This window comes from Phaseolus vulgaris, chromosome 10, assembly GCF_000499845.2.
Source record: "Phaseolus vulgaris cultivar G19833 chromosome 10, P. vulgaris v2.0, whole genome shotgun sequence".
NCBI lineage: Eukaryota > Viridiplantae > Streptophyta > Magnoliopsida > Fabales > Fabaceae > Phaseolus > Phaseolus vulgaris.
The window spans coordinates 36,175,758-36,190,258 of NC_023750.2; the positions used below are offsets into that span (position 1 = coordinate 36,175,758).

The following is a 14,501-nucleotide window of genomic DNA, read 5'->3' on the forward strand; positions in this document are numbered from 1 at the left end:
TAATTAATCATTCCATACAATTTTACAAAAAATGATAAAATTTGCTTTTTTAAATCCCTGTAAAATTAGAATACATTTCGTTTTTATTCTATCTTTATTCAAGGAGAGAAGATGATTCTGTTAACTGTTTTCTCTTTGACGGTAATTTTTTTTTTATCAGCAATCTCTTTTTGACGGTAATATTTATAATCTTTTATCTTATTTTTTCTGTAAATAAAAGAATTTAGATGTTTAGCAGAAAATGTAACAGGAGTGAGTCGTTCCTCGTTCATCGTTCGTCGTTCATCGTTCGTCGTCTTGAAGAGTGGTGGGTGCTTAAGAAGCAATTGAGTTTCCGAAACCCTAAAAATGGTAGAAATAATGAATAAGAAGATGACGGAAGAAGGAGAAGATAGAATCAGCAAGCTGTCAGACGATGTTCTGTGTCACATCCTTTCCTTCCTTACAACGAAGGAAGCCATTGTTACATCATTGTTGTCAACCAGATGGAGTCTTCTATGTTCCATGCTTCCATCTCTCCACATCAACTGCTCCAAACGAATCATCCAACACTACTCCTCCGATGTTGATATCTTCGTGGCCAAACACACACAGCAAAACATGAGAGACTTTCATCTCCACTGTGACACCGCTGATGATTGTTGCGCATATCACGCGGATTAATGGGTCTCTGCAGTCGTAGCAAAGAAAGTTCAAAACATCGATATCTCCTTCTGCCACTACGAGGAAATCTATCTATACTTCAATACCTTGTTCACTTCCTCCACACTTGTCACCTTGAATATCACAGGCTCCTTGAATCTCGAACTTCCTCCTTCTATTCATCTCCCTAATCTCAACACCCTCAATCTACGTGTCCGCTCTTGCTTACCCCTCTCTAATCTTTCCAAGCTTATATCCGAATCTCCGGCTCTTAAACTCTTTTATCACCGGCCAAAGTGTTTCGGCTATCACTTGGATGAGATGAAGATGCTGTTTAACCCTGGACAAATCCAAGTGTTCTATCGGAACTGCCACTGCAACCTCTTCATAGAAAGTGATGGTGATTATGATTTCATATCACATGTTCTGGCGCTAGGAACATGGCCAAAGATTGTGAGAGTGAAGGCTTATTTGATAGTGCGGTTTGAAGACACAGATATTGTTTACAGGATCCTTGGAGGACTACGTAACGTTGAGTGTCTGTATATCAAGTATTTTAGGGATACAGTGACGCCTTCTCATCCTCTCCCACAGTTCAACAATTTAGTTGAGCTTCGTCTTCTTCTTAGAAGGAATGACTCCCTCTTTCAGGAGTTTCCCACAAAGTGTCCTAAGCTTAAAGTTCTTGAATTCAATATCATGGACCATCTCTCTTGCATCACTGAAAGATATCGATTCAATGTCAGAGATGGAGTCAGGAAGAACGACCTTTCAATTGTTCGTTTTCAACCTCGTTTTCCTCAACCTCCAACACTGCCACTTTAGGACTCTTCACTTATGTTTTCGGTTTTATTTTCAGTTTTTATGTTTCTCTTAGTTTTATGTTTCTGTTATGTTTTATGTTTCTCATCTAAACTAATTGTCAATTGCTCTTCATTTTGTTTAAAGTTGCAGATTGCTATATATAATATATGTGTATCATCGTTTTTATTTTCTATCTGCATTCAACCTCCCATTTATATAATTTTTTCCTTTACCAAATTTTCATTTTAGAACACTAACCTTAATAAAAAATGTAAACTGAATCATATAAAACAAAAACTTTGTTACGGAAAACTAGCCAAAGAGCACAAACAAAGTTGCTCTTTGAGTCATCAATGGAGGCTTTAACAAGGTGGCACAGGAGAAAGAAGGGAAAAAACAGTCTTTTGGCGAAGAAGTGAGGAAAAAGAAGGAGCGTGCAGGATTTAAGGCGAGTTTTACACAAAACTGAGACTCTAACTTAAACAGGTTCATCTTAATTATAAAATAATCATTGCACATCTTTTTAGTTATTTATTTTTTCGTCTGACGTAAATGAATGGATTTTGGTCATCCAGTTTAAATGATTATTATGTATTTAGATTTTAGTTTATCAATCTTTCTTTTTAGTTTTCACTCTACTCCATTTTTACCACATTCGATGTTTCAAAAATATAATAAATATTAATCAATTAAGAACAATCCATTAATTATTCCTGATTTGATTTGAAAAATTAATGTTTTTCATAATTTAGAAATATTTCATTCACCTCGTCATTGTTATATTATTAGGTGTCATAATTTCATTAGTCCAGACTATACCACATTATAATCTTAAACCACACAATAATTTCTCCATATTTATAAATTAATAAAAAGTTAAATTAATAATAATCAGTATAAATGGTAGTAATAAAGCTAAAAAACACCGAAAATATTAGTTTTCTGAGGTGTGGGAAGTTGTGTCATCTTGACTATATAAGTTTAGATACATTAAAATTATGTAACTTTAATACAACTTCTTCGTAATAAAATAGTGTAACTTTGACACAATTTATCCATTTTAATAATTTTTAAATTTTTTACAAATTCTAATAATTAAAAAATAAATTTATATCATTTTAGTAAAAATTTAACTTGTTGCCCAACATGAAAAGAAGGTTCACTTTACAATAATCAACTTTAATAAATATGTAAAACTTAAACTAAAGATGTATTTTCTTTTATCAATAATAAAAAAATAAATAAATATGAACCATTTCAGGATGTTATACAGAACAAAAATATACAACATCTTCTCCCAAAAGTTTACCACACATATTCTACTTGAGCAATTAAAAAACAAGCCAACATATCGAAATAAAAACACTTCAGAAACAACCTAACACATCATCCCAACATTTTAAACAAACAAAATGTCTAGAATTTCAAAATCTATTGATCAAATACATACAAACCAGAGGATCAAGACACCAATCAGAATAAGAAAAAAATGTAAGAACAAAATTATAAATAAGCTAGGATCATACCTTTAATTGAACAAAGTATTCTCACCGACAACTACGATCTGAAACACTTTTCCATATAGCATTAACAAGTATATTAACCAATGAAATACTAGAAGTGTGAAAAAGGACGTAACTATATAAAATATATTAAATAAACTGATGTCGTATCATAGAGTTCAAAGACTATCAAATATCAATTAAAAGTGACAAAAGAGAGGCCTTTTAGCTTCAAACTTCATCTGTCACAACTTAGCTTCATATTTTCCATCTCATTCAGCTTTGCATCTCAAACTTTGACCAAATATATCGTTGCTATAACCAAGCAAATATATCGTTGCCGTGTCATATGGTTCAAAGACTGTCAAATATCAATTAAAAGTGACAAAAGAGAGGCCTTTAGCTTCAAACTTCATCTGTCACAACTTTGCTCCATATTTTCCATCTCATTCAGCTTTTCATCTAAACTTTGACCAAATATATCGTTGCTATAACCAAGCAAATACATCGTTGCCGTATCATATGGTTCAAAGACTATCAAATATCAATTAAAAGTGACAAAAGAGAGGCTTCAGCTTTTCATCTCAAACTTTGACCAAATATATCGTTGCTATAACCAAGCAAATTTACTTTCCACATACGTACAGTATAATTTTGATGTATAATTTTCTCACCACAGTTCAATGTTAATGGAACCTTGCATTGGATGTTACTACTGTAGCAGTAATTAAACTTCTCTTTCAGATTTAGAAAGCACATCACACCTATAAATTAGCATCCAAAACCAAGCACCCAGCACAAGAACGTAGTGAAAAAGATAAGATATACAAAATGAAGGCTTCTACCTCAATAGCATCCTTGATTTTGCTGCTCATTCTCGTATCAGCAAATTGGTTGTGTTGTGAAGCACAACAGTGTCGTCCCAGTGGCAGAATCACAGGAAAGAAGCCCCCACCAGGAGAATGCAACCAAGAGAATGATTCAGAGTGTTGTGTACAAGGCAAGATGTACACAACGTACAAATGTTCTCCAGCAGTGTCAAGCAACACCGAGGCCCAACTCACTCTCAACAGTTTTGAAAAGGGTGGAGATGGAGGAGGGCCTTCTGCATGTGACAACCAGTATCATTCTGATGACACACCAGTGGTTGCACTTTCCACTGGATGGTTTAACAATAGTAGTAGGTGCCTCCACAACGTTACCATCAGTGCAAATGGCAAAAGTGTTGTGGCCATGGTGGTGGACGAGTGTGACTCTACCATGGGATGTGATGAAGACCATGATTATCAACCCCCTTGTTCCAACAACATTGTTGATGCCTCCAAAGCTGTCTGGAATGCCTTAGGTGTGCCTCACAATCAGTGGGGTGGATTGAAAATTACATGGGCTGATGCTTAATTCAATGCTGTAATACTAGTACATGTGTAGCTGCTCTTTGGGTTGTGCTGTGTTGTTTTTTTGTATTGTCATGTAATCCCTTATATGTATTGTCACGTAATCCCCATTTAGTTCCTTAATTACATAAAGTGATATCAATTGAAAGAATGCCTTATGAACAATAACATTTGTCCACTAAACTTAAGGTCTGTGCGACATAAGACAAGCATAAAGCAACCAGAAAAGTCTTAATTTCTATACGGATAGAATTCTTGTGCAAAGCCATTCGTCCAAAATGACAAAAGAGTCCTAATTTCTAAAGGCAAGAAGAGATGAAAGCATATGTGTACTCTAATAACAAGTGTAATAGTGTATAAACTCTAGGTCTATCTGAACAAAAATATATGTACTGGTAGGGTCCGCACATCGATACCATGACTCGACATCTAGTTTAGGTTGATCGACACCATAAAGACCATTACGTCTAAACAGGATTTATGAAGCTAATCAGCAATCAAACATTAGGTAATGCATTCATAAGCATGACCTAATACGGCCCAATAACAAAGGACTCATGATAATAATATAAATATGCATAGATTCCAAGAAGTAGGTACGTCATCATACAATATTAATAGTATCAAGTACCGAATATCGAATTCTTAGTTGAACATTAGGGTGCCTTCTGCGGGTACCATTCGAGTCTGGACTTCAAAAGGAGGAGAAGTAGAGCAGCGAAAGAGAGTAAGGGGGGCCGCCTTGAGAAGAAGAGAGGAAGAACATACCGATCGACCGAGAAGTAGTCTGAATCGTTCTCTTGGTTCCAACCCTGTTCGAGAACAATTGACGCCCACCGTGGGACCGAGAGAATTAGCTTGAAGAAGAAAGTAGATGTATCAATCTGAAGCATGGTGAACGAGAAAATGTCTGATGCTGAGCAGATGACACTTTTGATGTCTCTGCAGAAGGAGATGGCCGAGATGAAGAGAAAGAACGAGGAAACTAAGCGGAAGAATGAGGATGAGATTAAGGCTCTCCAGAAGGAGGATGAAGAAATGAAGAGAAAGTTTGTGGAAGAGAGACAATCTACTAGACTGAGCAATCTTGTCGGGAGGTCATTCACCACCCTCACCGGTCCTAGGACTGTTGAGGAGTCGAAGGATAAGATCCACACCCAGGAGGTCGACGGTGAATCTTATCCAAACAGGTCAAATCCTATGACCGGGACGTTGGACTTGACCCGCCGACACCCATTCACCGATTCCATAATCGGAGTGCCGCTACCAGATAAGTGGAAGGGCTTCAACAAAGACCGTTACAACGGGACGATCGACCCTGACGAGCACATAAACGTGTACACCACACACATGGGCTTCTACACTTCAAAAGATGACGCAATTCTGTGTCGAGTGTTCCCCATGTCACTAAAATGGGCAGCTTTGAGTTGGTTTACAAAGCTTCCCCCAAACTCCGTTGACAGCTTTGAGACACTGGTGTCCAAGTTTGAGACATTGTTCGCTATCAGCCGATTGCATCATTTGACCTCCATCGTCCTGGTCAACATTCGCAAGGAGAAGGGAAAATCTCTGAGGAAATTCATCGACAGGTTTGGGAAGGTAGCCATGAGCATCCGGAGTCTGAGTCCGGACGTGGCCATGCATCACATGATCACGACTTTACAACTGGGACCCTTTGCTGACAACTTATGCATGCAACTAGTTGCAAACTTGGACGAGCCTAGGTGGAGAATCGCCAATGTAGCTGGAGGACCTGATAGAATTCAAGAATCAGGCCCGAGCCGAAGCAAGTGGAGATAAGGGGAAGGAGGAGAAGGAGCGTCAGAATCGACCAGCTGTTGGTTGAGGAGATAGGTGCAGAGACAACCAGGGACAACGGTTCACAAGATACATCCCCTTAAACGCCTACAGGGGAATAATTTTATATGAGACTTTGGATGCCGAGTTGATTCCACCACCGAGGAGGGTCGCAAGCCCTGACAACGTCGATCGACTCGTAGATGTCGGTACCACAGAAACAATGGATACACTATTGAGGAGTGTCAGGAATTGAAGGATAAGATCAAGGAACTTATTCAAGCTGGGCATCTCCGTCGAACAAGAGGCCGAGGTGCAAAGCAGTCCCCACAAAGGGAGGAGCCGACAAGACAAAAAACTACTCCCCTCCGAAAGCGCAAGAAGATGACCGTCGACCCGAGTGTCGGCCGAGAAGGGAGGACAATAAATTGGCCGAACTCCGTTAACAATTTTCCGGTGTGTTTTTTCCTCTTTATCTCTTTTATTATTCCGCTTTATTTATTCAATATTATTTGTCGGGTAGCTCTGTTAGGGTTCTGTTTTAGTGGGAAAATTACCCGTTTTTCCCAACATGTCTTTCATCTCAAACTTAGATCCAAGAAATAGTTTTGTTTTAAAAACAATATTATTGTATGTAACTCAACATTTTTCATCTCTACTATAATGTTATGTTCAATTATATCACTATTAATAACTAGAAACCTATAGGCAACACTATGTTCTACATATCCTAAGAACATACAAACAAATGATTTAGAACCTATTTTTCTTTTCTTAGGATCAGGTAACATCACTTTAGCTAATCTCCCTCACACTCTTAGGTATTTCAGATTAGATTGATAACATTTCCACAACTCATAGGGTTTTTTTACCAGTTTTCTTATGTGGTATCCTATTTTGCAAAAAACAAGCGGTAAGCAGAGAATCACCTCACAGATTAACACGAGCATTAGAACTAATAATCATGACATTCATTATTTCTCTAAGAGCCCTATTTTTTCTTTCCGCTACTCCATTAGATTCAGGTGAATATGGTGGGGGTTACTTTATGAATAATGTCTTCTTTAACACAATAATCATTAAACAAAACATATTCACCACCCCTATCTAATCTAATTCTTTTAATTTTTTTATTCAATTGATTTTTTACTTCCTCCTTATAAGTTAAGAACATATCAATAACTTCATTATTGTGTTTAATTAAATACACTTTGGTGTATCTAGAAAAACCATTTATTTATCTTACAAAATAATTTTTACCATCTCTAGACACGGTTTATTTTAAATCAACAAGATTGGTATGAATTAAACCAAGAAGTTCAGTTTGTCATTCTACAGAATGACATGTTTTCTTTATTATTTTAGATTCTTCACATATATCACGTTTACTACTTTGTTTGCCATGCATGTTGATTAATCCTATTCGTTGCAATTTCATAACATACGAAATATTCACATGTCTTAATCTAGCATGCCATAGATCGTACGAATCAACAATATAAGCAAAAGACCTAGATTCATTAATAACTTCAGAAATGTTTAATACAAAAAGACTTTGATCAAAATATCCCTTCCCTTAAAAAAACATTGTTTTTTGTCATAACAATCTTGCAGATTCAAATGAAACTTTAACACCAACTTAGCCTAGCAATGCTACATAGATCAAATTAACTCTAATTGATGGCACATGTAGCACCTCACTCAAAGCCAGAGTTTTACCAGATAAGCTTTAGAAGAACCTTTCCTTTTCCTAAGAAAGGAGTTGTCCTGGAATCATCGAGATAAACTTGTTCTTTTCCACCCCCCACACTTGTGTAGGAGGTAAACACATTTCTGTTTGCACAGATGTTTCTAGTAGCCCCGGAGTCTACCACCCATTTACTCACATATGTCAAAAGATTTACTTGTGAAACAACTGAAACAATGGTATTTTCCCATTCGACTAGATTTATCTTAGGAGGATAGTCATTTTTTGTCCTATGTCTGCACTGAGGTGCATGATGACCTGACTTTCCATAGTTAAAGCAATTTCTCTTTTCATTGATGGTGGGGTTAGTTCCATTGGGACGAAAGAATTTATCATTATATTTCTTTTTGTGATCAGGTTTTTTCTCGTACGTTTTTGGAGTTGGTTTATCTTCTACCATATTTGCTTTGCCAAACAAAATTTTGGCATTTGCAGCAGCACACTCCTTTCTGTTTGTGTCTTCAATGATGATGTGGGTGATCACATCTGGTAGTGACATTTGTCTGCGCATGTGTTTTAGTTGTTGCTTGTAGTCAGTCCAAGATTGCGAAAGCTTTTCAATCAGCAGTTCGGACACGAATTCATCAGGCAAGTATATGCTCTCTACTTTAATATCTTCAAGCAACTTTTGGTACTCATTTATCTTAAATTTTTATGTCCTTGTCTTCAATCATCTTTAAGCGATATTAGTTTATGATTACGAACCTTTGTCTAACGACGTCTTCAGTAGTGTATTTGAGGATAAGGGGATCCCAAATATATTTTGCTTCCTTGTAAGAGTAATAAACATCGAACAAATCGGTAGATAACGCATTGAGTAAGGTGTGTCGGCATACCTTATTTACATGGCTCTAAACATCAATTTTTTTCGCAGACGTTCTTGAGTCAGGTTTAGAAGTCGTAAGTGCAAAAACTACTTCGTACATATGCAACAGGGTGGACACGCGTTCTTGCTAGCGTCAGAAATTCTAACTGGTGAATACTTCAATTTTCAAGACGTCCAAAAATGGTTTTGCAAAAATAGTTTGCGTTGTGGAAACAACGTTTGACGTCTTTGAAGTAAAGTTGTTGTTGTTGTTGTATGTACTGACAACCATAAGTCCGTACGATTGTAGTAAATAAAGCTGAAAAAAACAAAAATATTGGTTTCCTAAGGCGTGGGTGAACACTATCGGTAAGAACTTATCCCGGTGTATTGTGCAAGTCCCCCAAGATACAACATGAACTTCATAGATAATTTTGAGGATCAGAACTAGCAAGTAAACTCCTCTAGAGTAAGAACCCAAAAACCCAGAAAAATTATAAAGTAAAAGTCCCTTTATTCTTTTCTTTTTGGTTTAATTACCTTATTCGTCCTTACATTTAGGGGCAATAGTCAATTTAGTATAGTGGTTTTTAAATAAATCAATTTGGTCCCTATGTTTCTTAAAATGTATCCAAAATGGTCATTTTCGTTAAGTCCCCTCTTACGACGTCAAGGACCGCTTATGTGGCAGAGAGAAAGGGAATTTGGTTTACTATGAGGTGTGACGTGTCAATTGAGGTCGATGGTTACATTAGTTTAGTGAAAATTGAAATAGGGGTTAGGGTTTTTTTATTTTGAATTGGGAATTTAGGGTTTCTGAAAAACGACATTCTAAGGTGCGATCCTGTGGTTCGTGCCTTCGTTGTGATTGTGAGGTGGTATCTTGTGGTGTGATCCCGAGCCCGTGGTGCGTTTCCGCGACATGTACAAAGGGTTGGATAGATGGTTTCAGATCCTTCATTGGCGTTGACGACAACATGTACAGAAGGTCTTGGTGGTCGACAGAAAGCACGGAAGAGGTTCTGGTGTGGGAAGGGGTTCTGGTGTGGGCGAAGGAGTTTATGGAAGATTACTCGAATGCCGTTGTTCTAGACTCACCAGAATCAATCGAGAGACTCCTTAACTGGGTTTCGATGCTCCAGGTTGTGTTGGATTTGAAAATCGACGACCAGACCTGGACTGTCGGGATTCCGAAGCAAATTGTGATAAACGACAAGGCGAAGTTGTTCGACCGGCGGATCTGGAAGCAGAAGGAGAGAAGTGGTTGGGGAGAGCGTGAGGTGTGTGAACAGGAAGTCGCTGCCGGATGTGGGAGAGGAGGAGTTGATGAGGGTTTTGGAGGATTTACGGGCGTTTTCGTAGGTTTCAAATTTGGCAAGGGATGAAATAATCGACTATAGGTACTATAAGATGATGCATTTGGATAATGCTAAGATGCCTCCCCTGAGCTTCCTTACTCGGATAGCTCGGGAGTTGAGACGTGTGATGAAGCTGAACCTATTTAATTTCGATGTTATTAGGGATTTTGAACCTGTTTTTACTGACTTTTTTGTGTGATGGGTTGTGCAAGAAATACCAAATGGGTGAGAGTGAGGAGTGTGTGAAAGATGCAATTAGGATTGTGAACGGTACTGGTTGTGGTGATAGGGATGAGGGTGCCATTGGAGTTTCTCTTTATCTGGAAGACAAAGAGAGTTCTTTACAATTATGAAAATCTAGTATTTAGTGTTCAATGTGTTTATCATCCTAGTTCAACATCCTCCTCACATTCTTTAATAAACTATCAATTCCCAAACCACTACTGTATTTAGATATTCCATAGGTGCTTCTCGACATACTTGAAGTTGTGTTTCCACAAAAAATATTATTGTTTAATGTTTTTTTTTAAATATTATATTTAAATTAATCAATTTAAATTGTTAATTTCAAGATAGTACACTATAATTCCTATTACATGTAAAAATTATTTATAAATATATTTAAAATTTTAATGGTGGACTTTATAAAATAAAACTATGCCGAATTTTGAAATATTCAATAATATAAAAAAATTATGATATGAGATAATATTTAGTAATTAAAAATATAAAAAAAAAGTAGTTAAACAAAGAGATAGAGAAATAAAATAAAAAAAATACCACAACCACACACCGTCACGTCAGCATCTGATCTTGACACGTCACATTTCTCAATCACATCTCTTTGCCACATAAGCAACATTTGACGTCGTAAGGTGAAATTTAAAGGAAATGACCATATTAGGTATAACAATAATAACTGTTTATAACAGTCCTAACTGTTTACTTGTATTCCATACTGCACTGGGTACTATTAATACCCAGGCTGCTCTACATGTAAATCTGAATATCATATACTAAAGTTCTCTCAATCTCTCTCTCTCTTCTTCTTAATCCTTTCACTCTCCCTCTTTACTCTTATATGGTATCCAGAGCCAAAAATGGCATCATCATCTACCACTGAACCCAATTTTGAACCTTTTTCTGCCAAGCCCGAAGCCCTTCCCCCTCATATCTTTCATACGCCAATTCCTCTAAAACTGGATTCAGAAAACTTCCTTGTCTGGCGGCAGCAAGTTAATGCCACTCTTCACAGTTTAGATCTTCTTTACTTTCTGGATGGGTCTTTCATTCCTCCACGTCTCATTTCTATCGAGGAAGACACTTCTCCAATTGTGAATTTCAAATACATCCAGTATGATCGTCAAGATCAAGCAATCTTGGCCTGGTTACTGGCATCAATGACCGTAGGTGTCCTCACCCAGATGGTTGGCATGGACACGTCAGCCCAAGTCTGGGAAAAGCTCCAGACCCATTATGCGTCCCAAACCCATGCTCAAATCAAGAAGCACAAGCAGCAGCTGCGTACACCCAAGAAGGACCGCTCTATCTCTGCCTACCTTCTTGATATCAAGAAAACCGTAGATCAATTGGCTGTTGTGGGTTGTCCACCGAAGATCACATTGAAGCTGTTCTTGATGGGCTGCCTGACGAATATGACTCCTTTATAACCTCTATCACATCCCGTCTTGACCCTTACACGGTTGCAGACATTGAAGCACTGCTTCTTGCTCAAGAAAACCGTATTGAACAAAACAAACAATTTGTTGATCACATTCTGCATGCAAATGTTGCTTCTGTCCCATCCTCCTTCTCTCTCTACAACTCCAGTTCTACACATTCTTCCTCCTTTTTTCGCCCCTCTGGTCACGCCAAACAACGGTTCTACTCTAAACCCCGCTTTCAATCATCCAAGAACTTTCCCAAGATATCTTCTACTGCTTTCTCTTCTCGGGTTCAATGTCAAATATGTGGAAAATATGGGCACACTGCCCTTCACTGTTAGCATAGGTTTGATTCTTCCACTCCATCTCAAGTTACTGCTAATACTGCTCATTTTTCTTCATCTCTTTGTGATGATGAACCTTCGATCCTCGGGACCCCAAAAATCTCCATGATCCCCTTTGGTACCATGATAGAGGTGCTTCCCATCATCTCACTGCTCATGGCACCAATCTTTCCACAACAACTCCCTACACAGGTTCGGAAAAGGTGGTTGTAGGTAATGGTTTTCAGCTTCCTATTACTTCTATTGGTTCTGCAACTTTTACAGATCTTAATACTCATCATACCTTCTCTTTACACCACCTTCTGCATGTTCCTACTATTTCTAAAAATCTATTAAGTGTTTCCAGGTTCGCCCGTAATAATCATGTTTTCTTTGAGTTTCATGCTGATGTTTGCCTTGTTAAACGTCAGGGAACCAACAAAATCCTGCTCTAAGGCAAGCTTAAAGATAGTCTTTATGTGTTTCCCAATCTAGTTCAGACTGCATCATATTCTGCTTACAATACTGCACTCACTACTGGCTCTTCTGCTTATCATTTGTGGCACTCCCGGTTTGGTCATGCCCAACCAAGAGTGATTCATCAAATAATGAAGATGTGTAATATACCCTTTACTGCTAAACATGAATTTTTTGAATCTTGTGTTGTTGGCAAGTCCCATCAGCTTCCTTTTAAAGCTTCTCAAACTATATACTCTAAACCTTTACAGCTTGTTTTCATTGACATTTGGGGGCCATCGGCTACCCCTGCCACTAATGGTGCTTCTTATTATATCTCTTTTGTGGATGCTTACACTAGATATGTTTGGTTCTATTTAATTCATGCTAAATCACAAGCTTTCACTGTTTTCAAATCTTTCAAAATATATGTTGAAAAACATACTGGTTTTCCTTTGTTAAGCATTCAGACTGATAATGCAAAAGAATTTCTCTGTTTTAAATCCTTTTTGCTATCCAATGGCATATCTCATCGTCTAACTTGCCCTCACACTCATGAAGAGAATGGTTTTGTGGAACGCAAGCATAGACATATTGTTGATATTGGTTTGACTTTACTTGCTTGCTCTAAATTACCCATGCATTTCTGGGGCTATGCTTTCACTGCTGCCATATCCATTATCAATGTTTTACCCACACCTGTTTTAAATAATCAAAGCCCATACTATTTGTTGTTTAACACACACCCTGATTATGTTTTTTTACAAAACCTTTGGATGTGCTTGTTATCCTTTGCTTCGCCCATATAATAAACATAAAATGAGTTTTCGTTCATCTTTGTGTGTGTTTCTTGGCTATGCCTCCAATCACAAAGGCTAAATGTGTCTCTCTCCCTCTGGGCGTATGTATATTACTCGTCATGTTACTTTTAATGAATCTGTTTTTCCCTATGTTGATTTTTCTAACCCTTTTTCTTCTGTCTCTCCACCCACAAATAGCCCCTCCGATTCTTCACCTAGTTTAATTGTTTTTCAGCAACCAACTATCTCTGTGTCACAACCAGCTCTTCCTGCCTCACAACCCATCGCCCCTGCTTCTTCATATGATCAACCTGCTTCCTCTGCATCCATATCCTCTCACTCTAATTTGTCTTCCACGGTTTCACCTCCACGACATTCTGCTCCTCACAACACTCACCCTATGCTTACACGTGCGAAGGCTGCCTTACTTGGTCCAAGTGCTTACACTGTTGTCCCTGTGTTGCCTCTTCCAAAATCCACCAAAGAGGCCTTACATCTTCCCCAATGGCTTGCTGCCATGCAAGAAGAACTTGTTGCTCTAAACACAAACAACACTTGGATTCTCACTACCCTTCCTCCTGGAGTTCAACCCATTGGCTGCAAATGGATTTTCAAAATAAAATACAATGTTGATGGCTCATTTCAGCGCAATAAAGCTCGCCTCGTCGCCAAAGGTTTTCATCAGCAATATGGTTTTGACTATTTTGAAACATTCAGTCGTGTAATAAAGCCTGTCACCATCCGTATTATCCTTACTCTAGCTCTTCAATTAAACTGGTCTGTCAATCAAATTGATATTAATAACGCCTTTTTGTATGGTGACCTTGAGGAATCTGTCTACATGAGTCAACCTCCTGGTTTTGAAACTGGTGACTCCAACACTGTTTGCAAACTTACCAAAGCTCTCTATGGGTTGAAGCAAGCACCTAGATCCTGGTTTCACAAGCTAAGTACCACTTTGCTTTCTCTTGGTTTTCATCCTACTAAAAGTGACACCTCTCTTTTCCTTCACTTCCACAACAATATTACTCTCTTTGTCCTAATCTATGTTGATGATATACTAATCACAGGGAACTCTAACAATGCCATTCAGCGTCTTATTCACTCTCTAAGTCAGCACTTTGCCCTAAAGGACCTTGGGACTCTTCATTACTTTCTCGAGATTGAAGCCACTTGGACGTTGGATGGCGGCTTACATCTATCTCAAAC

General features: G+C 37.9%; 1 protein-coding gene across 1 annotated transcript; it reads left to right on the plus strand.

The window, feature by feature from the left end:
• The first annotated feature begins 3,582 nt into the window (after positions 1-3,582).
• Positions 3,583-4,510, plus strand: LOC137819574 (kiwellin-1-like). Its single transcript, XM_068623464.1, has one exon. The coding sequence runs from the start codon at positions 3,780-3,782 to the stop codon at positions 4,344-4,346; it is 567 nt and encodes a 188-aa protein (XP_068479565.1). The 5' UTR covers positions 3,583-3,779; the 3' UTR covers positions 4,347-4,510.
• The last annotated feature ends 9,991 nt before the right edge of the window (positions 4,511-14,501 follow it).